Here is a 25,857-nt window from a genome sequence, read left to right on the forward strand (position 1 = left end):
CAAAGAGGCCTTTGTGATTGGTAACATTTTAGGTTGAAGTAAGGCAATAAAAGCTTCACATGAAGTGCTCCTCAGCCTCCATCTCACCCTTAAAATAGTTTCCCTCCAACAGAATAAAGGAAGGATGGATGACTGGTGGCCCTAGGAGATTTGGGGGTCCCTTAGCTCTCTTGCCTAGAGCCTCATCTTATCTCTGTTGCTGAAAAACAGTGACCTGGTTTCCTACCATTTTGAGCCAGAGAATTCACAAAAACAGTACTTTTTGCTCTATAATGGGTTCCAGAAAACTTTCTCCCCCATTTAGAAAACTGGGAGGGGGTTTAAATCCCAGCCTTGCCCCCACCCACTTTGGCCTCCCCCCCAAAATAAAACAATCTTAAGAATTTCTCCTGACCCACAAGTTTTTTTTTTCCCCTTCAGAAATGGGTGAAATTGGGGAAGGTGCTAGCACTCCCATGGGCGGGGGGTGGGGGGGCTTTTATATTAGGTGGCCTTGATTAGCTGAAAGTTTAAAAAGCTCAAAGGTTTATATTCAACACTGCTGTCTTCAGCATTTCTAGCAAGGAGCTAGCTGAGCAAGGCCTCCACATCTCTAGATCTCTTTAAAGCCAAGCGAAGGCATTTGGCTGGATGCACAGCGACACTGAGGAGTTATCCTGGCCCTTGGCAGCAGGTCTCCTATTTGCTTCAGATGTCTCATTCTTTTTGCCTCTTGCCTGAACGATCTGTTTTCATCCGGAGTGACTCAACCACCCTGCGTGGCCTCTGTGCCTCCCACAGCAAGTGCAGGCCAGTCTCCTGGGCTAATAATAAAACTCATTTGAGCACCGGCCACGGAGACAGACAAGAGGCATCCTGTTCTGTGTTTTCCATTTTTTGAATCTTCACGGCTGATTGAAGAAGTTTCACCCATAGAATCAATAGTAGCTTTAATGAATCGACAGTCACTGGTGGTTGATTTTTGTTTTTTCTTCTGTGCTGGACTAGCTCAGCAGTAGCTCTTGGTCACTTCCACAAAGAAACGCCTCTTTCCAGAAAAGGTTGGGCCATTCTGGTTGTCCCTTTGCAGCTCTTGATGAGCTTTGCAGGCTAGCAGTCTTGCCAGACATTGCCTGCAGCTTGACAAAGAGAAAGGGGTCTTGCCCAAAACCGTGTCCTACATTAGGTTAAAAGTAAAAAGGCTCCAATCATGATTCTCCATGCTCTAAAGCTTTATCACTGTGGGTGGTCCTAAATAAATCATTGTTTAAAAAATCATATGTAGTATGGAAAATGTGGATATAGAGAAGTTCTCTCACAATGCTAGAACATGGGTCATCCACTCCATGCTGGATGTGATGGTGGATCCTTTTTCCATTTCAGGTGATGGGCCAGTTCCTGACCTCTATAGTTGTCTGACTCCTTCAAGGAGCTGTTGAAGTTGGTGAATTTTGCAGGAAGGAAACAACCCCAACATTTTGCCTGAATTTGTGACAGAACTAGAGCTTCACCCACAGAGATGACAGCTCTCATTGCATGAGTTTGTCTCTTCCCTAAAGTTCTTAGGGGGATAGGCAGCCTTTGTATCTCTTGTCCAGTGACCCCAAAGGCTGCTGTGTAGCTGGAAGGAAGTTCATGTAGGTGGAGTAACTCTAAAAACTGGCCATTTTTCATGAAAATCCCAGGAGTCAGGAGAAATTAAGTCATAGTTAAAATTCTGTTGATCTCACTCATTCCTGGGTGGGTCTGTGCCTGGTTGAAAATGGAAACAATCCCACAGAAGTGAGAATTTGTGCAATTTCGATATAAAATGATGCTACAATGAAAACATATGGCGAATGGGATTTTTTTCCTTTTTTTTTTTTTAGGCAGGACCACTTTGACATTTTATCGCTCCCATGTACAGAAAGGCACACTAACTCCAAGTTCAGGAACCTTGAGCAAAGCATTCCTATGATGATTATTTCAAGGACTATGTAGAAAATGGCAGATGCAGTAGGTGGCATGGAGGAGAAAACTGGCTATTGTTGCCTTAGGTACTGCCCTAAGATGGCCCTGAAGTACTAGTTTTCTGCCAGTGTGGGCAAATACTACCTCTCATGTAGTCTTGCAGTCTGGAACTGTACAGTTCAAAAGAAAATTATACAGCAGCAGAATTAATTGCCAAGACAGTAATCTGCTTTCTCTCCTCTCTGCTCTTATACTCTCACATACAAAGCTGGCACTGAGTGCTATGCCACTGTCACTTTATTTACCCCACTTCTTTTTTATTTTGCTACTGCCTAAAATCCTGAGTGATAGTGCTCATCAGCCTCGCTCTGAATTGACTATAGAGCCTACCAAGCAATTTCACCACAAGCCATTTCCAACAGTGCCAATACAGAGTGAGGTATTAATCTGCTTGGGCCAGCTGTGCTTTCTGCTGTGCTGATCAATAGGGTCTCTGGAGTATCAATCTCATGTCTTGCCCAAAAAGAACCTCAGAGCAAAGTTCTGGGTAGGCAGTGGCACAATCCAGCCAGAAAATCTGACTGGCTGCAAGAGGAAGCAGGTACCTTTCCAAGCTGTAGACAGGGTGAAAGGATGCAACCCATGCCTGGAATCAATATCCTGCCCTGACTTATGGAACAGCTGGCTCTGCCCCCAACCCACCCCCCAGTAAGGAAATCCTTCCATGTATAATAAAACAGGGAGGGAGAGTCTGTCTCCTGAAGTATTTTCTCTGTATTTTCTGTATATTTTTCTAAGCCATCACAGGCCATAGTCTGCAGACCATCAACCAACTGCAAGCCCAAGGTTTGACCTTTCAATTTTTGCTTTAACTTCTCCAAAGCATTTTTTTTAAATCTCTTGATTTTCAATAGAATTGCATGGTTTTAGAGGAGGTTACATGTTAGCTCCTACAGTTTTTTTTAGGGGTTTTAACTTACAGATCTGTGTGTATTACTTAGCTTGAAGTATTACCTTGGCTGAAATTTCTAAGTTGTTTGGTGAGGTTTTGCAACCTGCAAGGTGGAATATGATGGACTGATAGATGGGTCACAGTGAAAGAACGGGTGGTCCACGGGCCCAGACTCCAGATTTGGAGCTTCTGCAAATAAATATGCATCTATGCTGTGCTGTTCCTTGGTTAAACTTGGGGCTAACTAACCTTCCTTTTGGGAGGAAAGCAGCTGGAGGAATTTCAGGTCTGGTTCCTGTGCTGGCAAAGCAACCTCATCCCACTCTTCAATAATATCTGCTTCCAGATGTAGATGGCTCTGCGGTCAACACTGCAGCTGACAGCAATTACTAGTCTGAAGGCTCGAAAGGGGAAACATAACCTCAAATTGACGTTGTTACGTGCAGCCAAAACCAAGCAGTACAGGAGCCTGGAGGGACCTTTGGTCCTGCTTTAAGATGAAAAGGCAAAAGGGTATTAACATCCACCATCTCCAGCCCCAAGCCTTAGTCAACTGGTAATCTCAGTGAGTCATTGCATCCTCTTTCCGCAGGTTCGTCATGCAACCTGGAGCATCATCATGGACTCTGTGGTCCCATCAGATAAAGGCAACTACACTTGCATTGTAGAGAATAAATATGGAACCATCAACCACACCTACCAGCTCGATGTTGTTGGTAAGAACTGGGAGCCTTTCAGAAGAGGGGGAGTCACTAGGGCAGGTTGCACAAATCAGTGTATGCTAGTTTGTGACAGCTGGTTCCTCTTGCAAGTGGGCTTGGCTAACCAGTGACAGATGCCTTGGTTTGTGGTTCATTCAGCGCATCATGCTAAGCAAGCTAAGGGCAAACCAGAACCCTATCTCTGGCTTATAGTGATAGGAAAGAGCCTATACTGCTGGTAAACATGATACCTTATGTAAACCATGGACAGCTCCATCCATGGTTTAGCTGCTCAGAGCTGACAGTGATTTCCAGCCCAAATATCTCTTTGGTACCAGTAATGTGGTTGGAAATTCTGGTGTAGAATGTGTGTGTGTGTGTGTGTGTGTGTGTGTGTGTGTGTGTAGAGGAGAATACTAAAGTAAGAGTCATGGGAGGCTTCAGAGCTCTCAGGACAATGAGATCTTTGCATTTATGATAGGAATGCAACCAGAATATTTCCTGCTTTGAATAAAAAGAATTGGAAAGCAGGATGGAGGCCTGAAAGAAAGAAGTTCTTTTCCAACAACTCTCCCTTGTACTGCCTCCTTATGAACTATTTTTTATTCACCATTGCAAGTTGATTCTTAGGTTCTTAGAACAGAGCAATTTATTTTTTATGTTTCCTATGGTCCTTGGAAAGTCCTTAGATTGTATAGGCAGAAGTTCTCCATAAATACCCATGTATTTGTGAGTTAGCATCTGGAGGAGACGTAAGAGCGTAGTTGAATGAATGCTGCATTTTGGCCTGTGATTGCCTCTGTGTCCAGAGAGAGACTGTTCCAAAGAGTTCACTTTTTATTTTTATCCACACTAGATCAAATTTTCTCCACTGGGGGGACTCAGAAGACAGGCTCCACCACCCAAACATGAGGCTTTGTCTCATCTTTCACATCACATTTATGGTAATTTCAGAGGCTATACAAGAACTTTTTCTCATCACCCTCCCCAATTAATTTCCTTATTAGCCTTGAATCCCAACCTAGGCTTGCTGATCTCAGTCATTTGTGGAGTTGCTCTAAATGCCACTAAATGAACCATTAAGAATGCAATTTAATTTGATTACACTGAGCAAACTAAAGGAAATAGTTTGCAAGAGGGAACAAAGGAGTTCGTTGATGCTCACTCACCATGGTGTCTGGTTCTTTGTTAATCAGCTAGGGCCTTGTTAGATTTGTCTGACCTTTGACTTCCAATGAAGAGGTAGCCATATTTACTACCTTCCCTGCCCCCTTGAAGCCCAACTCCAGTTCCACAAAAAGAATCTCACAGGTCCCGTTCTCTTTACTGTTATCCATAGTGGGGGGAAAGGGGTTCAGAAGCAAATATAGATGCTCACTGCGAATCGATAGCTTGAGATGAGAAAATGCAAAAATCCTCATTCCACCATGAGCCAGAAGCCCGATTATTTACTTAGCCATGACCTGCTAATCTATTTAGATCAGGGCAGAGAAACCCCTTTTCTATCAAGGACCTCATTCTTCAGGCCTTATCTGGTATGCATCAGATGTTAAAGGATTGCAAAAGCATAAATGCAGGTTCTGTGATCTGCAAACAGTATAGAGCAGCCTTTCTCAATCTTCTGACCCTGGAGGAACCCTTGAAATATTTTTCAGGCCTCGGGGAACCCCAGCACATTCAGGTTCAAATACAGGCCAGAAGCTACAAAATTATTATATTCATTTCATGGGTAGGCCTGTCTATATGCATTAACAGTGTTCTTAAACTAAACATAAAAAAAATGTAACTTACCTCTTTAATGTGAAGTTGCCCAAATTTGAAATAGTTTTTAAAATAAATCGTGATCTGTCAGGGAACCCCTAGTGAGAAACCCTGGTATAGAGCCTCTGTGTTGGCCATACCTGCTGTAAATACTTGAATCCATACATTTTGTTAATGACCTGATAATGGAGCTGTTCTACCCAGTAAGTAAGGTACCTGCTTACTCCTTTACCATTTTGGGGAAATAATTTTTCCTAATTTATGCATTTTGTAAGTGAGGTTCCTTGGTATGATACATTTTCCTTATTATGTGCTCTTTGATTTCTTTTTAATTTAAGTTTCTAGCTGCACTGAAAATTAGAGGGAAAAATGGGGAGACCGGTGTAGAAGTTTTCCTTTACAAAGAGGCTTCAGTTGTTGGAACCAGATAAATTTCTTCCCCAACCTTAAGTAAAGTCCCTGTGTTGCACAAGGCAAGTATGGCTGAACTGAACAGTGTTAAAAAGAGGCCAATATCTGACTAGTAGAAACCAGTTTCCTGAGTTCCTCCCACTCTTTTTGTTTTTCTGTCTGAACTTATAGTTTTTTTTAAAACAAAGTCTTCCTTGAGTCAAGCATGACTCCTGGTGACTATGTAGTCATGGCCATGTAATTTTCTTGGCAAAAAGTAGAAGTGGTTTCATTGCCTTCTTCCAGAATGTTGGCTCAACTTCCCAGTCTAACTTAGACTTCCTTGTCATCTCTCATCCAAGTACTACCCAGGTGCAACCTTCTTTAACATTTCAAGATCAGTCAGGTTCAATTATAGTTAACTAGATTTATTTATTTATCTATTTATCTGTCAATCAATCAAATTTATCACTGCCCATCTCCCAAAAGGGACTCTGGGTGGTTTACAGTAAAACATAAATAAAAATATAAAACTATAAAACACTATAATACATAATACAATAAATATAATAAAAACCTCAATGGCTGAAAGGTCTTTATACTTTGCAGGCAGAGCTGGGTCCTTCTAAGGAACTAACCATCCCCAAGAATGGCTACTCTCCCTCCTGCCCCAGGCATAATTACAGAACCAGGTCTTTAGCTGTTTCCTAAAGTCCAGGAGGGAGGGAGCCAGTCTCACTTCCAGGGGAAGGATATTCCAAAGGGCAGGGGTTGTTGCAGAGAAGGCCCGCCTCCCGGACCCCGCCAGATGGAATTCTCTTGCAGATGGGGTCCATAGCATGCCTTCTCTGCACGACCGAGTGGGATGAGCTGATGTGATGGGGAGGAGATGGTCCCTTCGGTAACCTTGACCCGTGCCATGTAGGGCTTTAAAAGTGATAACCAACACCTTGAATTGGACCCGGAAGCATACTGGCGATGTCATGAGTACTGATGGTGAGCAGGAGGAGGCCCCTATCCAGGGGGGAAAATGCATGCGTAGTACTGAGGAGTTAAGCAGCCATTCAAAGAGACACAGATCAGACCCGCCTTGACTTTTGGGGTTTATCTGTCTGGGTTTTCCCACGCTTCTTCAGTTTGGTAGGATTTTCTGTCTAGTGTAGCAGTAATCAAACACTAGAGACCTATTCCTTGTCTCAGCGTGGTTCCTGACTGTTAGGACAGGCAACCAATGCAGCTTGCGGAGCAAAGGAGTGACATGTACTGATCTTGAGAAACCCAAGATCGCCCGCGCAGCTGCATTTTGCACCAGCTGTAGATTCCAGATACTCTTCAAGGGTAGCCCCATGTGGAGTGCATTGCAGTAGTCTATATGGGAGATATAGATATATTCCCTAACCTTTGCTAGTCCATATCCCAATTCCATTCCAAGGTCACTGCTGCCCCATGAGCATGTTGTATTACACTGAAGAAACAACCCTCAGAATAAATTGTTTTTATTATTACCAATCCACAAGTAAAAACTACCTATTGGTTGGAACTTCTGGTCTAACCTGTTCATTTTTCCTGATACTGTTTTGTGTTATTCTTTTTAACTGCTTCATGTTATATGGCGTCTTCAATAGACAATGAACTCTGTAATTGAGATGTTAGGGTTTTTTCATTATTACTTTTGGAAAATAGATTAAGTATTATTTAATTGGGTGTTTTATGAAGCAACTACCAGCATGAAGGTTTCACACTGGCTTTCATGCAAGAGCTCAGATGCCCCAGTTTGGACCCTCTGACTAGGCTGATAGCAACCCAGGTGTGGGGTAGAGATTGAAAACATGGCCCGTTTGTTTTTCACTGCTTAAGAGAGTCACATGACGTTCTGCAAAAGTTTGCCTTTTAATCCAAGGCAATCACTGCTTTTGGCACAGAAAGGACTGGTCCTGTGATATTTCCTTCCTGAAGTGGAATTTGACTTCAGGATACAGAGGTGGGGACATTCATCAAGAATTCTTAAGAAGCAGGACAAGAAGAGGAATTATTCTCATCATATTTTTAATAAGTGACAGGCTATAATGAAAAAGAATCTTGGCTCTGGCTTCTTATAATTAAGGGGAAAATATTTTCCTAATCCCTGCTTTGTCACATCAGAAGTGAAGATGTGAAGAAGGCAGACAACTGGGAAGCTTTAGTTTCTATGCCAGCTGTTGTAATTCTCTTTGTTTCTGAAAAGTTTGCACTCCACTTCTGATCTGCATCTGACTAGCTGCGGGTGTTCAGTCAACTGCTTTATAGCTTTCTGGCCAGGCAATTCCAAACACGTCTCCTAAGTACAGAGGTGACCCCCATGTGACCTTCTCGAGCTCCAAATTTGCAGCTTTGGGAATCCCCCTCTTCCCCAACATTGCATAATCAAAATTTGCCCCTGCACAAAGAGGAGTATAAAGCTTATTTAAGGCCTACATATTGTAGAGTCTCAGCAGGCAGCCATACCTAGCTGACCTTTTCTGAGCTAAGATGTAGGATTCATCCTAGTTAGCATTTGAATGAGAGACAGCTAAAGAATTCCAGAGTTGCAAGATAGACTGAAAAGATGCTTTTTTTTAAAAAAAAGCCATGGAAAAGGGTAAGGGCGTCCACTACTCTATATTGCCAAGATAATATTGATGCTTCCATGGAATCGCAAGAATCAAACTTGATTGAAGGACATCTTTACCTTTAACATCATAAAAGCTACAGCATAGTTCTTTCATGGGGTTGGAAGCATAAACTTAAATGGTTGTCCAGAGAAATAAAGATTCAGGAGAAGTTTATGTAAATAGCCACCTGCAAGGTCCTTCGACAGTGGAAAGACCCACAGCTCACCAGTTCTCAGAAAGGCAGTGAAAAAGAAAATAATCTCCAGCCTAATATACTTTGGTGTATATTGGTATGATGTGGAAAGTAGTTCACTTGTTGGAATTTTTGTAACCCCATCCATGGCATCTCAATCAACCTTGCTAAAAAGAATTGTCTGAGAATCACATTAGAAGAGAATCATTGTTGGTTTGAGGAAGACGTTGAAGAGGTGGACATTGGGTTTTTTTCTCCTCAGGAACAGGGGAGATGCTGGTGTGAGTGTTGTTAGCATCCCTGAATGAGTTCAGATTGCCTCAGGAATCTTTGAGGGACCTCCCCCTCAACAGTTGAGATGATACAGGTAGTCTTTGCTTAACAACCATTTGTTTAGTGATGGTTTAGACTTACAAAAACTGACTTAAACTGGTCCTCACATTTACGGCCATCGCAGCATCCCCATGATCACGATTTGGGTGCTTGGCAACTGGTTCGCATGTATGACTGTCGCTGTTGTTTTTCTTTCTGGAGTGGACTCTGTTGATTGACAGACAGCATCAGAATAAATGGGTGGAGTGATGTTGACTCTCCATTTCTTCTTTTCTCCCATTTTGTCAGCCTGCCTGAAACCCTTTTCTCATATGTCTTTTCTAGAGAGATCCCCTCACCGACCTATCTTACAAGCTGGGCTCCCAGCTAACAAGACAGTCTCACTGGGTAGCAATGTGGAATTTGTCTGCAAGGTCTATAGTGACCCTCAGCCCCACATCCAGTGGCTGAAGCACATTGAGGTCAATGGAAGCAAGATTGGACCAAATAACTTGCCATATGTTCAAGTCTTGAAGGTAAGGCCTTTCAGCTTGCGTGATGTGACATTTCAGTTAATTTAGGGCTCATTTCTTAAAATTTAGGAGAGGAAGCTTTTGATGCATCTCAGAAACATGGTCATATAGCTTGGACTGGAAGACTAATATGGGCCTAGTCAATCAGACAGACTGTGTCAACTCAGCTAAGTTTGGAACTTGATCTGTGAAAGGGATGTTCTGCTTAGATGAAGCTTGGATGCCATGGTTCATGGCTATGACCATGAATAGAAATCATCAAGTACAAGTTGTTGGACTTCTTTAAGACTCTGAAAAGGCTAGGGATAAATCTTTTATTTGAGGCTCTCTCTATCAAATTTTAAAGATTGCTTTAAATATCCTCATATGCCAAGAGAAATTTCATGAAGATTTCCAGCATCTTCTGGTAAGACTGCATCTATTGAACTGAACTGTGCCACCTAGCCATAAAACTAACACACTTGCTCCTTTAGCGTATGTTAAGGAGGGAACCTTTAGGCAAAAGGTCCTGTGTGGACTTTTGGAAGCATATGGTGGATGCATTCACAAACTGGCTGCCACTGAAGGCTTCACAATTCACAACGTAGCTCTCCTGGTGGGTATCACGGACAAACAATACTCATTTACCAAAAGACAAGCTAATCAACTGAAATGCTCTCAACGTCCCAGGAGGGGCTCAGACATTTGGTAAATGAATATGATCTAGGACCAGGGCTGTGCAGTGCAAGAAGTCAGTTTCCGACTATACTAAACTTTTAGAAAAAAAAAATTAAATGGGACGGGAAATCTGGTGGGCACCAGGAGGTGTGTCTAGGAATACACTGCTGCCCATGAGGCTCTTGGTACTGATGCCTGATACAAGTTGTATTTTAAGCAAGACATGGGTGTGATGCAGTTCATGCCCCTAGGGCAGTGTTTCTCAACCTTGGCAACTTGAAGGTGTGTGGACTTCAACTCCCAGAATTCCCCAGCCACTCATGCTGGCTGGGGAATTCTGGGAGTTGAAGTCCACACACCTTCAAGTTGCCAAGGTTGAGAAACACTGCCCTAGAGTTTCCTTGGAAATGAGAGATGCCAGCAAGGGGGGCCAAAGAGGGAACATCCCACCCCTCGTTTTTGATTGAGGTCAAGGGGAGGGGGTAATATGATTGTCATTGTTGATCTCAGAGCAGCGATGCCCATCCCCGGCTGCCCAGTGATTCCTCTGTTGTTGGTCTTGTTCTAGCACTCGGGAATTAATAGCTCTGATGCGGAGGTGCTGACCCTGTATAATGTGACAGAGGCTGAAAGCGGGGAGTATATTTGTAAGGTTTCCAATTATATTGGTGAGGCTAACCAGTCTGCGTGGCTGACCGTCACCAGACCCGTGGCTGAAGGTAAACGGGAAGAGTGCCACTTTGGGGGGTCCTTAGTGGTGGGAAGAAAACCAACCTGTTTTGGCTCTCCTGTTTCTGCTCTGTTTCTGGTGCCAGAAGCCATGGAAAAATCCTCGGAAGGGCTGATCGGCTGCGTTTCGTGCTTTTCTTCTGTTCCGCTTCCTAACGGCTTGCTGTTTGGTTCGTCTTTTTCCCTAACCTTCTCCCTGTGTTAATTAAACCAGAACTGAGGATGTATTTACTTAGTTTATCAACCTTTATCACTGCCCATCTCCCTCCCAAGGAGGGACTCTGGGCGGTTTACAACAAGAAACACAATTAAAATCAGAGCAGTTATAAATACAATAAATACAATAAAAATTAAAATGTGATGCAATCTAGATGGCTGAGGGTTCTTTATTAGTCCATCAAAAGTCACTCTAGGGCACTAGCCGCCCCCAGGTGTGGCTGCTCCCCCTCCCGTTCCAAGCCTGCCAGCAAAACCAGGTCTTTAGTCTTTTTCGGAAGTCCAGGAGCGAGGGGGCCTGTCTCAGCTCTGGGGGAAGGATGTTCCAGAGGGCGGGAGCTACTGCAGAGACGGCCCGCGTCTGGGACCCCGCCTGATGGAGTTCTTTTACAGGTGGGGTCTGTAACATGCCCTCCCTGCGTGACCAGGTGGGGCGGGTTGATGAAATAGGGATGAGACCGTCCCTCAGATATTTATTTATTTATTATTTATTTATTTGTCAAATTTTATATCCTGGTCCCATGCCATGTAGGGTTTTAAAGGTGAAAACCAACACCTTGAATTGGACCCAGAGGCAGACTGGAACCCAGTGCAGCTCACGCAACAAAGGTGTTATATGTGCAAACCTTGGAGCACCCAAGATTGCCTGCACAGCTGCCTTCTGGACCAGTTGTAGCTTCCAGATATTCTTCAAGGGTAGCCCCATGTAGAGTGTGTTACAATAGTCTATATGGGAGATGACCAGGGCGTGAGTGACCACAGTGCCTCTCGGTCCAGGAAAGGGCGTAACTGGTGCACAACTTGAAGTTGCCATCGCTGGACCCTAGTGTACTGGACAATTTTCATCCAATCTCCCACCTCCCCTTTTTGGGGAAGGTGGTTGAGAAAGTGGTGGTGTTGCAGTTCCAGAGGATTCTGGATGAAATGGATTATCTAGACCCCTTTCAGTCAGGTTTCAGGCCCGGTTATGGGACGGAAACAGCATTGGTTACACTTATGGATGACCTCTGGTGGGAGTGGGATGGAGGCAGTGCATCCATCCTGGCTCTTCTTGACCTCTCAGCAGTTTTCGATACCATCAACCATGGTATCCTTTTGGGTTGGCTCAGGGAGTTGGGGGTGGGCAGCATAGTTTTGTGCTGGTTCACCTCCTTCCTACAGGGTTGGTCCCAATTGGTGGTGATAGGGAGCGAGAGATCCAGCCCGTGGCCCCTTTTTTGTGGGGTGCCGCAGGGCTTGGTACTCTGTCTGCTCCTTTTTAACATCTACATGAAACCTCTGTGTGAGATCATCCATCACCAAGGGATGAGGTATCATCAATATGCTGATGATACTCAATTATATATCTCCATCCTGGGTGAAGTAAGTGATGCTATGGCCACCCTCTCCAGGTGCCTGGGGGCTGTGGGGGCATGGATGGGGAACAACAGGCTTCGACTGAACCCTAGAAGACGGGTCCATTAGTCGCTGGGGGCAGACCAGTCAAATGGGTCCTGCCTCCCTGCAGAGGCGAGCAGCATAGCAGAATCTCAGGCTCACCAGGGCGTGGTCTGACCATGACAAAGGGGAAAGATGTACTTCTCCCCTCAGATCACATTGCCACTGCTCCAACAAGAAAACTAAATCCAGGGTGAGGCCACTGTCCCAAGTTGGGTCCTGAATAATCTGAATCAGGTCCATGGCCGCCATGGTGGTCATGAATTCCCGAGCTGCCTCCGAGGCCTGTCCCAGGGACAGCAGATTGAAGTCCCCCAGAACCATAAGTCTGGGGAACTCCCACACCAACCCCGAGATGGCCTCCAGCAGCTCAGGCAGAGAAGTTGCTATGCAGCAGGGAGGCTGGTACAGTAGCAACACCCCCAACTGTTCCCGGGAACCCAACTTGAAAAACAGGGTCTCACACATGGTCACTTGTGGAGCATGGCCCCTGAAGGCCACCAGAGATTCCCGGAAGACAACAGCCACTCATTCTCCCCTGCCCTGAAGTCTCGGCTGGTGCCATACTCAAAACCCAGCCGGGCACATCTCCACAAGAGGGACACCTCCTTCCAGGCCCAGCCAGGTTTCAGTAATGCACGCCAGGTCAGCCCCCTCCTCTGTGATCAAATCACAAATGAGGGGGGCCTTGTTGTTAACGGACCTGGCATTACAAAGCAGCAGCCAGAGGTCAGGTCCTCCATGGGTCTGCTGACCAGGATCTGGGTCTGAGCACAGAGGGCCGGAACATGCCACCGGTAATAAACACCGGGGGCATCTTCCCCGTAGATGTCCCGCCCTCTGGCTCCCGTCATAATGTCCCTGGCCCATCACCACCTCGATCATCTGTCGCACCCTCCAGTCCCCAGAGTCTTGCAGTCCATTAGCTCCCAATCCTGGACTCCAAAGATCCCTGGTTGAAAATAGGGATTCCTCCATTCAAACACTCACTCATCCACTCACACGCTCAACCGGTCGCAGTGCGATGGCAGGCCCTTCGAGCGCACCAGCTCGCGCTCTTGGTGCTGTCAGAGCCCCGCCATCGCCCATCCACTCATTCACCGTGCTCTCCCTCGGCTTCTCTCACTAGTCAAGAGGGGGCACGCCATCCAGAAACCTTTTGCTTGAACACCAAGTTGTGTTTTTCTCGATTGGGGCGCTGATACAGGTAGTCCTTTCTTAACAACCATTAGTTTAGTGACTTATGATGGTGCTGAAAAAACCAACTTGCGACCAGTCCTCACACTTACAACCATCACAGCGTTGCCCTCCCCCAGTCACATAATCACAATTTGGGCACTTGGTGACCATTTTGCATGTATGACCATCACAGCATCCCGTCGTCTTGTGGTTGCCATTTTCAACCTTCCTGGTCAGCTTCTGGCAAGCAAAATCAATGGGAAACCATGTGATTCGCTTAACAGCCACATGGCTTGCTTAACGCCCTTGGTGGTTCACTTAATGATCACTGTAAAAAAAAAAGGTCATAAAATTGGGTTGGATTCGTTTAACAACTGCTTTGTTTAGCAACCAAAATTCCAGTCCCACTTGTGGTCATTAAGCGAGAACTACCTTTATAAGCCTGTCAGAGAAATACTGATAATTATCTCATTTCTTCCCAGATTATTAAACTAATTTAAATATCACTGTCTCAGTGTAGATTTCCTTTTGGGACAGCAAAATCAAAACCTCATTTACAAGAAATACATATTCGTATTTGTTACATTATTTGCCCCATTGCTTTTCAGCTGGCTGTCAATGATGCAAGCCTTCCTTCCAGTACGTGTGGTTTTGAATTCCCCGACTCTCTCTGCTTTTCCAGCCAAAGCAAAGTTGTGACTTCTCTTGTGTGTGTCCCTATTGGAAGCAGACTGCTCCCTCTTTTCTTTCAAGGGCATGTCAGCTCTATGCTCCAAACTTCCTCTCTTCTCTGACCCTTCCCTTTCCATCCATCGCTTTGCCTGTCCCATGCTGTGAAACTAAGCTGGTCTTCACCTCCCCGAGGTCAATTTTTCCATGTGGCCCATCCCCAGCATGTTCAGATGGGCAGGGAAGTTCAGTATGGTGAAGGGTTGTTGTTTTTCGTTTGTTTTTTAACACTGCCCGCTTTAAGCCAGCCTGGATTGGTGGTTGTCCTGAGGCTCTCTGTCATTAGGCTACAGTGGTGTCTGTGTCCTTCAGGAGATCTCGAGAGGCATGTTATCTCCTTCCTCCTCCTGCAGCTTGTCTTACATTTGCTCGTCCTATTTTCCTGGTTTTTTGTTTTGTTTTGTTTTGTTTTGCTTCCGTTTTTCCCCTTTCTAGACAGCTGGTGTTAACACAACTGACAAAGAAATGGAAGTTCTTCACTTAAGGAATGTCTCCTTTGAGGATGCTGGGCAGTATACTTGTTTGGCGGGTAATTCTATTGGGATCTCCCATCACTCTGCATGGTTGACGGTTCTAGAAGGTATATACTGGTTCTGTTCCTTGCTGTCTCCTTGCTGTCTCTTGTCTAGCTTTGGGAATTAGTTTGCCATGGTTTGCAAGAGCCAGGCCCCTTGGAGGTAGGGAAGGAGGAGTGATAGAGGGCCCCCACCAATTGGCTTCCTCCTGTGGGTGGGATGGACTGGTGACAATCAAAATGTATCCGTCAGCCCCAGTTCAGGATAGAAAGCTTCTGTGAGCCTGCAGGTAAGCCATTGCCTCCCATTTGGTCCATTTTCCTCTTCTGCTAAATTGGGATAGTCTACAGCACTGTGGTGGCTCTCGCAGGCCAAGGTATTGGGCATTCCTAATTTGCGTTTAACTAGAATCTAGGTCCGGGTTTTTCATCAGCCAGTTCCATTCTTTTAGGCAAGGCTATTACCCTCTTGGTGCTTTGCTTTGCCTTTGGCAAAGAAAAGACATGGGACCCAAAGGTGCAATTCCAGGGGATATATGAGATGGACTTGGGGATGATAGCAGGCCAACCAAATGCAATACAGAATAGAAATAGGGGCAGCAGATTGGGTCCTTTGAATTCCCAACTTTTCCAAATTAGAGACACATCTGTAAATGCTCAAATGCCTCTTTGAAAATTCACCTTTACCCAAAACTGTATTGCTTTTCAAAAAGAACCATCAAAAGGCAGCGAATGAGCCACAGTGGGTTCAAAGAAGTCATTGTATAATGATCTGTATTGGGGCTGCAGTGCTGAGTGCCACTCCGTGTTCCTCTATGTGTGCAAGTAAGTGCACATATACACACTGTCTTTCTCACTCTTGGGAGTAGCATGCTATGCCCTCATTCATTACAATACAATACCAGTTGTAAACTAAAGGATGGCGTGGCTGCCCTTGTATCCAGTTATGGTCCACAGGTACATATATATCAACTTGGAAGTCAACACAACAGCACAATAATTGTTCATTATTGCATACACACTCCCACATGTACATACCCACCGTAAAGGATACAACAATGTAGGTATGAGAGTTGGAGAAGCTGGATATCAATTTTCCCTTGTCCTGTTTATCTCCATGCAAGACACACAGAAGATGGGACCACTGTGGTTCCTAGTCCCATCCTCCCAAGAGCTGATTACAGAAATTAAGTATCCCAAGACCCCAACTTACTCCTTCACAGCCTTGCCCTTGAACGGGAATGGAATCCGGCTTTGGTGGAGTGGAATCTTGCATTCTCTTTGGGCTAAGAAGGTTCTGCATGCATTTCTCTTCAGTGGACAGGCCTGCTGACTTGATGATGGCCTCTTTTTCAGCCATCAATAGTTGGCCGGCAAGAACCTGATAACTGATTGGGGAGGAAGCTATGAGCTATTGCTGTAGATTGTATTCATGCCTCCTCCCCAAGCCTTTTCTGTTGTCAAGGCTTACTTTTCCTCTCCTTGTCACACCCGTTCAGACCCCTACCATCTTTAAAGGGAAAGATGATAACAGGGCTGTTTTGTCTTCTCTGATCACATCTTCTCTATCCTCTTCCAATCCCCACTACCATTCTCTGATTATTATTGTTATTTCTGGGAAGGGAAAGTTGGAGTGGGGAGGGGGGAAGTTTGATTTCTTGCTTCATCCCCTTTTAAAGGGTTGTGCCTCTACTCAATACCTCTGCATAACACACTGAGAACATTCTTATAGTACCAGCATTGTGTTTTCTTGCTGGCAATTGTCATATAGTCAAAGTATTAAGCTGTTGCTACAGTAGTAGTAGCTAGAAAAAAACAGGTAAGGTGGCACTGCCATCTCAGAAACTGTTTTGCTGCTGAGAATATTTCGGGGCAAAACCTTGCCCAGTTTGGTGCAATAGAAAAAGTGGTACCATTTGACCCCCTTGATATATCTGCTGTGCAAACATGGTCTGTATGATTCTGGAAGGCTTGCTTTGGCAGCACGATATGGTCCTCCGGTCAGCAAAGTTTTACAAAAGTCAATCAAAATGAACGAGCCGGAAATCTTTTTGAACATTTGGGAGGGAGGAATATAAAAGCCAGGACTTCATCTCCCTCCAGCATCCTGGTGGCAGAAGCCAAGGCAAAAGGAAGCCTCCTTTGAAACAGCCACTGTAGGAACATCAAATGAAATAAATGGACTTTCTTTAGACACAGCAGTTGTATGTGAAGTTACTAGTCTAAAGGAAGTGATTCCAGCATATCATGCAAGATTCTGCTCTGGAAACTGAATTGATGCATGCTGGTTTGGGTTGAGAGGTGAAAAGCCTTTGGTATCACCTCCCACTTTTTTATTTCAAGGCCATGCAGAGGAGTACGGAAGCTTCTCAGCTTCATGCTAAATGGTACAGACCCTATGCTAAGCCAGGGTTATTTTAATTATAATTTCTTGAACAAGCCCTAGTGCCCTGGTTCAGATATTATGCTAAACCATAGCAGTGGTTGGATAAGATTCTCATACCATGTCATGCCAGAACCAACATGGTAGGCTTGGCATGAGCTGTCCTTTTGACCCTACTGGTTTTTCTGGTTGTCACCAACTGAGGACCTTTGTGCTAATGTTTCCTTTATACTGATTCAGCTATAGAAGAAAAGCCAGCCATGATGACCTCCCCTTTGTACTTGGAGATAATCATTTACTGCACAGGGGGTTTCCTCATCTCCTGCATGATCGTGACTGTCCTCATTTACAAGATGAAGAGTACCACCAAGAAGACCGACTTCAACAGCCAGCTGGCTGTCCATAAACTGGCCAAGAGCATCCCCTTGCGCAGACAGGTAACAGAAAGTAGATAGGGGGTTTGATTGTAACCTATAATCCCCCTCAGAGCATCTGGCAAAGCAGACCACATCTCAGTGGGAGACACCTGTTATTTTCTGCAACTCCGCAGAACGTTGGAAAGAAATTAAATAAAGAGTTTCAAGACCCTGTCTGTCCATTAGCAGGATAACTCTCCCAAACCTGAATAGAACAGGACAAATTTGGTCTGGAGGAAGATGCTACCAAAAGAAACGAGAAGTTTCAAAATGAACTCCATCTGGCTGTGGAGAAAAATTCCCCCATGCATCAGCGTGGGAGGGTCAGTTAGGCAGCGGTGCAGAATACTGTTGACTGCTCCATTCTTAAGCTCCCTTCCTTGTTGGATACATGACCCACAGCAGATGATCCTGGGTTGGGAAGAATTCTAGAAAGCCTCCTCTGCAGGCTTTTCCTACTTTTTTATTCTTACCAACCCAACAAAACCCTGAAAGAAAGAAATTAGGTTAAAGGGCCTCAGGACTCTGTCCGTCCATCAGCTGGATAACTCTGTGAAAATATAACAGAATGGAAGTGAATTTGGGGTGGAGGGAGACAATCTGGCAAAAGAAAGATCGGGTTTAATAAATGGTCCAGATTTGGCCAGGGGTTGCAGGGAAAAATTCCCAGGAAAATTGTCCCCCAATGCACCCCTTTGGGCAGTAGTGAGAATATGGCCACTGTTCCATTCTTAAGCCCACCTCCTGTCTGGTCATGTGACTCAGGGAAGACATGTTTGGAAAGAATTCTAAAGTGTTGTTCTCTGCAGGTGTTCCCAGCCTTGTTTTGAACATAAGTTTTTTATATTTGGAAAGAAGAAGCTGGTCACAGCACGGGCACCAGGAAGAGAGACCTCTTTAGTTTAACAAAGATTAGGGCAGAGATCAACCACGTAGCATCTATGGGCACGAGAGCAGCTGCTCGCCCCAGAGCTGTCCCTTCTCCCCTTGAAAATTTGCTTTAAAACCATCTAAAATATTACAGGAATGCTGAAGTCTCATGAAGTCTAGTGAGATTTTGGCACTCACCTGAGAAGGAGGAAGAAGTAATGATGACTGTCCATATTATGCTAAAGTAGGGGCTGCGCAGCTTACGACCCATCAAGGTGGATGTCATGCTGCAGCAGCTGGTGTACAAGTGTCTCCATTTTAAACATCCAGGTTTATTAATGCTGGAGCCTGCAGAATATTTTATCTTATATTGTTTTATATTTTATATTTTAATACCACTATTTCTCACAGAGGAGGGGTTCAGAACAGCATGCCAGGAATCAACACAAACACAACTGTCAATAAAAAAAAACCAAAGTGATTGAGTGATTAGCCCTAACATAAACGCCTTGAAGACAGTAACAGCATCAACTCAAACAAAATTCAATTGAAAAGGCACTTGAAAAAGCAGTCCGGTCTTGGAGCGGTTCTCCCCTTGCAAGTGCCTCAGTGCAAATGTCTTGCCTCAGCTGCAACAACAGGCAGTTTTGGTGGTTTGCCAGCTTTCCAGCTTGCATTGGGAATGCGCGTCAGGATCCGTCCTCTCATCGGCCTGACTGCAGCAAAAGCTATTCAGATCCTCCACATGGCAGAGCTAATTAAGGATCTTTATTGTGCACTACATCAAGCCACTTAAATTCATTGGTGGCTTACTGCCAAAATGAGGGTGCAGACCCTTCTTACATCCTCTGGAATTTAAGCCTGGTGTTACTGTGAGCCATCTTTTCCACAGACACCTTGCTTTGCATTTTTTTTCATTTAGTGACACCTTGTTATTCATCTATTCAGGAGCCCTGCAGTGAAAACCCCCGACTTCCGATAGATCTCCCATAGACTGGGGCCTTGCTGGGTCTGAAGTCGATGTAAGAGTTGGTTCCCAGACCAATGTTTCTCAACCTTGGTAGCCTGAAGATGTGTGGACTTCAACTCCCAGGATTCCCCAGCCAGCCTTGCTGGCTGGGGAATTCTGGGAGTTGAAGTCCACACATCTTCAGGCTACCAAGGTTGAGAAACATTGTCCCAGACTGATAAAATCCAAGAGATTCTTAAGTAAACAGCCAGCTGCAAACTTCACGAGAAGCAGTTAGGAAAAAAACTTTTAAAACAAGTCTGCCCTAATGTACATTGGGGATATATTGGTTGTAGATGGGGAATAGTTCAGTTGCTGGAATTTTTGTAACCTCATCCCTCTCTTCTCAAAAATTCTTTCCAAAGAGACTTTGTGATCATTGCGTTTGGAAAAATCAGATTTGGTTTTAGGCAATGCCAAAGAGCCTGACGGTATGAACAAGTTTAGATACACATGCAAGCTAGAGTGGAGGCCATTTCAGGGATGTTCTTGCCTCTGGCTAGCCTCTTCTACCAGCCACAATGCAATCAAGGCAGCCCACAGGAAGCACAAAAAGTTAAGCACTAACTTGCCATGGAGGCTTGCAAAGGATAGGACGGAAGAGATCGCTGTTTTGCTCCTGTATTGTTGAGATTTCCATCTCTGCAGGCAACCTTGCAGCTCTGCTTGTTGACACATGGGGATCTGCAGGGGCTGATCCAGAAGTTAGCTTGCTCCTCCTGCACTTAAGTAGGAATTAGAGTGCATGATGGCTTCAAAGGCTGTCAGGTTACATGCGCAAACAGTGCATCTGCTGGGATTATTGGTGAAGTGATGTCCATATACACACGCACATGGAAATGGCCTAAAAAAGTCTCCAGACAGCCATGTTGAGCTTCCCAGAACCTGTAGTCCAGTGTTTCTAACAGGGACACTTTGCTGATACATCCCTTCAGATGCTTTCCACAGCCTTATCCTGCAATAGATGTGCTGACCTATCCTGATGCAGCAGGAGGGAGGGTAGAAGATATTTGAACCCATATTAAATGTCGTGGTGGTAGCAAGAGGGTAAGAGCTGTAGAATGCTCATGTACTCCAATTTCTGGGGAGACCGGAGCTCAGGAAGCCATTTTATTCCAAGTTGGACCCTAGTCGATCTAAGGATAAATATGGTCTAAACTTGTTGGTGGTAGCTTTCCAGAATCACAAGCAGAAGGTATTCTAGTCTTGTCTGTCAGAACCTGAGACTGAATGTGGAGCCTTCTGCTTACAAAGCCAATGGTCAACCATTGGTATATGAGTCTTCTCCAAGGTCCTAGTACCTCAAGTTTCTTTATAGCAGTAAGAGCACCCATTTCCAGTAAAAGGTGATATAATTTGTTTGAAGGCATGTGGCTCTTCCCCTACCAAACTCGAACTACATTTTCTCGAGAGGACTTTGACAAAGGTAACCCCCACTCTCTCCCATCTTCTGGTGCAGGTCTCAGCTGATTCAAGTTCCTCCATGAATTCAGGTGTGATGCTTGTGCGTCCCTCAAGGCTCTCCTCCAGTGGGACTCCAATGCTGGCAGGTGTATCTGAATACGAGCTGCCAGAAGACCCTCGCTGGGAGTTGCCCAGGGACAGGTACCAAATCCTCCTCTTAATTTTGGATGGGCTCAACCAAAGAGGCATTTCTAATGTTTTTTAAAAGCTAAGTCGTTGGGGAAAGCTTTGTGCCCGTTGAGTTGGGATTCAGCTCCTTCATAAATGCAATAATAAATTGAAGAGCCAGAGCCAGAAAAATTCCAGGAACATTATGTAATTTTTCATAACAAGTACCCTTTTTTAAAAAAAATGCTTGGATGACTTTGATGATGATGTTTCTGAACCATCAGCTGGAGGAATTGTTTTAGCATGAAGTGAGGGAGATCCTTTTTAGAGTATTTAAGTAGACTGCTGACAAGTCCTGGGAAACCATCTGTTTGCTTTCTAGTTCATGTGCTGCAAGGAACTGTGGATTTTGGGAGTGATATATCCAAAGGCTGGCAACAATGCAGTCTTGCCCCCCCTCATGACTTCTTAAAAGCACACTCTTTGCATTCCAGTGCACTTGGCCTTTCTTGATTTGTTCCCTGACAGGAATTATGCTGAAAAAGACAAGAATATAATAACAAATATCAGATTCTCTTAAAAACAAGAGCAGGCCTTGGCAATTCTGTATACCCAGATAGCAGATACTACATTTTTGAAACCTCTCCCATCAAAAATCTCTGTACATAAATGAACCATATAATGGGAGACTGTTTTAGAGAGGACCAGCCAGCCTCTAAAATAATTTATTTTTGGTCCTGAACTTTTGTTAGGATTGCCTGTGCTTAAGAAATCTCTCTCTGCTCTTCAACAGTTCATTATTCTTATCAGAAGGCAGTAAATATTAGTAACAGTTGTGAAATTCCTTCCCACCCTAAACAACTAGGCCTGGATTTTTGATGCCAGAAGGGTCTGTCAAGTCTCTGAGAGGAGTAGGGAGATATCTGTGGGATATGCAGACACTATCATTGGGCAGTAACCAGAAAAGACAGTTTAGATCCATACTTCGACCCTATTGGCTGAGTTGCAGTTCATTCACTGCAGAGATTAGCAAGGTCCTCCCTGTTATAACCAAGTTTCCTTCGTTTCATTCTAGGCTGATTCTAGGGAAACCCCTGGGGGAAGGTTGCTTTGGACAAGTTGTACTAGCTGAAGCAATAGGCCTGGATAAAGACAAGCCAAACCGAGTTACTAAAGTGGCAGTGAAAATGCTAAAATGTAAGTAATAGCCATTATCTGGTTTATCTCCAGGTTACCATTTTCCTCCCAAGTTTCAAAAAGCTCCTTGCCTTGCTTCTTGCACGAAGCTCTTGGTAAGGTCCTCCTGAGTCTACATTTTTAACATTTGAACCTACGTTAATCTGTACACGAGGACATCCTTTCTTTCATATCAACTGATGAATTCAGGTGAACTTCAAATCTCCCTTGATGTGTGAGCATGTATGTGTACGGTATGTGTGTGTGTCATGAATACACAGACACACACCAAGGGTGATTTGAAGTTCACTGAAATTGCAGATTTCGTATATTAATAGGAGACCTATTTCAGCCAGGCACTTCCAGTATCTGACCTCACTTCAGTGCGTCTTTGACCCAATCAGTCAGGACTTGGTATCTTTTTCCTCCCTAGCTGATGCCACTGAGAAGGACCTGTCTGACTTGATCTCAGAGATGGAGATGATGAAAATGATTGGGAAGCACAAGAACATCATCAATCTTCTTGGAGCGTGTACTCAGGATGGTAAGTGCTTCTGAGGTGAAGGTGTGGCTCAGTGACAGAAGCCCTACCTGGCAGGCAAAAGCTCTCAGACTCATTCCGTGACATCCTCAACTGGCCACCACTCCAGATGGCCTGTTAGGTATCAGAAATGCCATGTGAATTGAATTGGGACGGTGGCTGTATCACTGTCTCTGCTAATGCTTACTGTCTTTCCCTCTGCCAGGCCCACTCTATGTGATCGTAGAGTATGCATCCAAGGGGAACCTAAGGGAATATCTGCAAGCTCGTCGCCCTCCTGGCATGGAATACTGTTATAACCCCACCCACGTCCCGGAAGAACAGCTCTCTTTCAAAGATCTGGTGTCATGTGCATACCAAGTGGCCAGGGGCATGGAATACCTGGCATCCAAAAAGGTGAGCAATTGCAGGAGAAAGGAATGAGAGTTTGAACAGAGGTGGGCAACTGATTAGCAGCTTGTCAGGTTGAGAGCCCCAGTGAAATCAGTTAGGATGCAAAATAGATGAGATGAAGATGTCTTGGAGAAAAGGTGGGATTTTCCTTAAAGGTGCTAATTATCAGTCATCATGAAAATATGCACCCCGCTTTTATACTTCGAGTCGCACTCGTGGTGACTTGCAGCTATGCAACCTGACTATAAAATCAATGCAAACAAAATCAGAAGTAAAATCAGTACCATTACTGTACAGATAGTCCTCACTTAATGACCACAATTGGACCAGAATTTTGGTTGCTGAGTGATGTGGTCATTAAGTGGGGCATCATGTGACTACCCAATTTTACAACCATTTTTACCACAGTCGTTAAGTGAATCAGTGGTTCCCTATTGATTTGGCTTGTCGGAAGCTGGCTGGGAAGGTCACAAATTGTGATCACATGACTGCAGGGCTCTGCAACCGGTCATAAATGCAAGCTGGTTGCCAAGTGCCCAAATCATTCTCACATGACCATGGGGGTGGTGCGATGAACGTAACTTCGAGGACAGGTTGTGAGTAACTTTTGTAGCCCTGTCGTATCTCCAAACCATCATTAAACAAATGGTCATTAAGCAAGGACTACCTGTATACTCAATTATCATTAAAACAGTTGAAACAGTTTAGGATTATGCAATCACTTTTGTGTGTTTCCTGCCTCAAAGTGGCAGTGTGATTTGAGAGAAGTTCTGAATAGAAATTAAAAATTGGGGAGGCAGGTGGCCCTGGACCTGCAAGACCCCACTTTGGGGTTCAAAGGTACAGGAAGAAAGTAACAGAAAGGTTGATGATATGACTGCTGGTTTGTGAGCTGCCCATATTACATGTGTTATGGGACAGTATACTTATTTTCAAATTTTCATGCTACCTTTTAGCCAAAAAAGTTCTCAAAATTGCTTGCTATATAATCAATAAAAAATATTTGCCCTGCAGCTTACACTCTTAAAGACATTGCACAAGAGGAAAAGAAAGAGGCCAAGTTCAGCACAAGTTCTTAAAAGAAATAGCTAGTTTTTTAACAGAAAGTAAGCTAGAGGATTAAGATAGAATTGGTCAGCTAGATGGGTGGAACGTTTTTTCTTTCTCTGCTGCTACCCGGTGTAATGTCTGTTGGCTGAGTGACTGATTGGTATGGGGTGTTTTTAAAGAAAGAGGTATGTTGGTGTCAGTGTGTTCCAGGCTTTGTCAACTTTCTGACCCTGGAGGAACCCTTGAAATCTTTTCCAGACCTCAGGGAACCCCTGCACATTCAGGCTCAAACAGAGGCCAGAAGTTACAAAATTATTCTATTCATTTCATGGGTAGGCCTGTCTATAGGCATGAACAGCATTCTTAAACTGAAAACCAAGAATGAAACTTACCTCTTTAAGGTGAAGTTGCCCAAATTTGAAATATATATATATATATTTATATTTAATAAATCGTGATCTCCCAAGGAACCACTAGTGACCCCTCATGGAACTCGCGGGTGCCACGGAACCCTGGTGGAGAAACCCTGGTGTATTCTGTAGGTTATTACCAGGAAAGGGGGCCTGGAAGTGGTGCTGATTCTTGGAAACATCATTCTTGGCTCAAAACCTACAACAATAAAAGCTACATATGCCCCTTCTTTACTGATACCAGGCCCCCTCTGATGGGATTTGTGATCGTATTAAGATTTCGTAGTGGTAGTAGTAGGATAACTCAAGACTTCTGCACGAGGCATATAAAAATACGGGATGTAGTAATGAGGCCGAGAAGAAAGGAATCACAGAGTTCATGTTTCTGAAGAGCAGGATTTTGTATGTTGTGATTATGAAGAAAGAATGAGAGGTAAGAATTCTTGTAGCTGAAAGGTAGAGTTTCAACACTCAGCAGTTGTACAGAGATGGATTGGTTTGTACTGGTTTTTTGTCGACACAATATTTAGCATTTTAACGAGATGTGATTTCAAAGAATTCAGGGGGTTCTACTGATCTTCAGCCCCAAGATTCTTCTGTGCCTTCCAGAGCTGCTTCACTGTAGGAGGTCTGTCATGGTCTGTATTTTCCTCTTTAGTGCATTCACCGAGATTTGGCTGCCAGGAATGTGCTGGTAACAGAAGACATCGTGATGAAGATTGCTGATTTCGGCCTGGCTCGAGACATTCACCACATAGATTATTACAAGAAGACAACAAATGTGAGTGGCATCTGTCGAAGGGGGGCTCAAGTTATGCTGCGTTTGAGCACTGCAGAAAAGCTCAGTGGGCAGTTGCAGAAAAGGATATGAAGAATTTGCAGGAAAACTTCTATGGTCACAAAGGCCTAGCAATGCCTCAAAGGAAAGACTAGGAAGATAGGTAGCTAGGCAGGGAGGGAAGGAAAGAGGGGGGCATCTGTATCTGTTAAAACTGGATTCTTGTGGTCTGTACAACTTTTCTGGATTAGGTGTGCATGGCATAATTTCCCCGCATAGTCTTCCTCTAGTCACAAGACCGGGGAAAAAATAGATTTTGGGGTAAAATTAAAGCCCGTTCAGAAGTTTTCTCAGCGTCCCAAGATAATCAGTTGGGAAGATGAGATTCTGTAGCTCT

General features: G+C 44.4%; 1 protein-coding gene across 2 annotated transcripts in view; it reads left to right on the forward strand.

Annotated features, from left to right (window-relative positions):
* Positions 1-25,857, forward strand: part of FGFR1 (fibroblast growth factor receptor 1) — a 90,194-nt gene that overhangs the window by 55,137 nt on the left and 9,200 nt on the right. The window contains exons 6-14 of one of the 2 annotated variants that reach the window (XM_063311208.1): positions 3,474-3,597; positions 9,214-9,404; positions 10,627-10,777; positions 17,486-17,682; positions 21,000-21,145; positions 22,188-22,309; positions 22,722-22,832; positions 23,035-23,225; positions 25,341-25,463. In XM_063311208.1, coding sequence (XP_063167278.1) covers positions 3,474-3,597; positions 9,214-9,404; positions 10,627-10,777; positions 17,486-17,682; positions 21,000-21,145; positions 22,188-22,309; positions 22,722-22,832; positions 23,035-23,225; positions 25,341-25,463 — 1,356 coding nt within the window. Of the gene's footprint in view, positions 1-3,473; positions 3,598-9,213; positions 9,405-10,626; positions 10,778-14,783; positions 14,929-17,485; positions 17,683-20,999; positions 21,146-22,187; positions 22,310-22,721; positions 22,833-23,034; positions 23,226-25,340; positions 25,464-25,857 lie in introns of both variants that reach the window. The other variant, XM_063311207.1, reaches the window with a different exon arrangement.

The sequence above is a fragment of the Candoia aspera genome, chromosome 9 (genome assembly GCF_035149785.1).
Source record: "Candoia aspera isolate rCanAsp1 chromosome 9, rCanAsp1.hap2, whole genome shotgun sequence".
NCBI classification, from domain to species: domain Eukaryota; kingdom Metazoa; phylum Chordata; class Lepidosauria; order Squamata; family Boidae; genus Candoia; species Candoia aspera.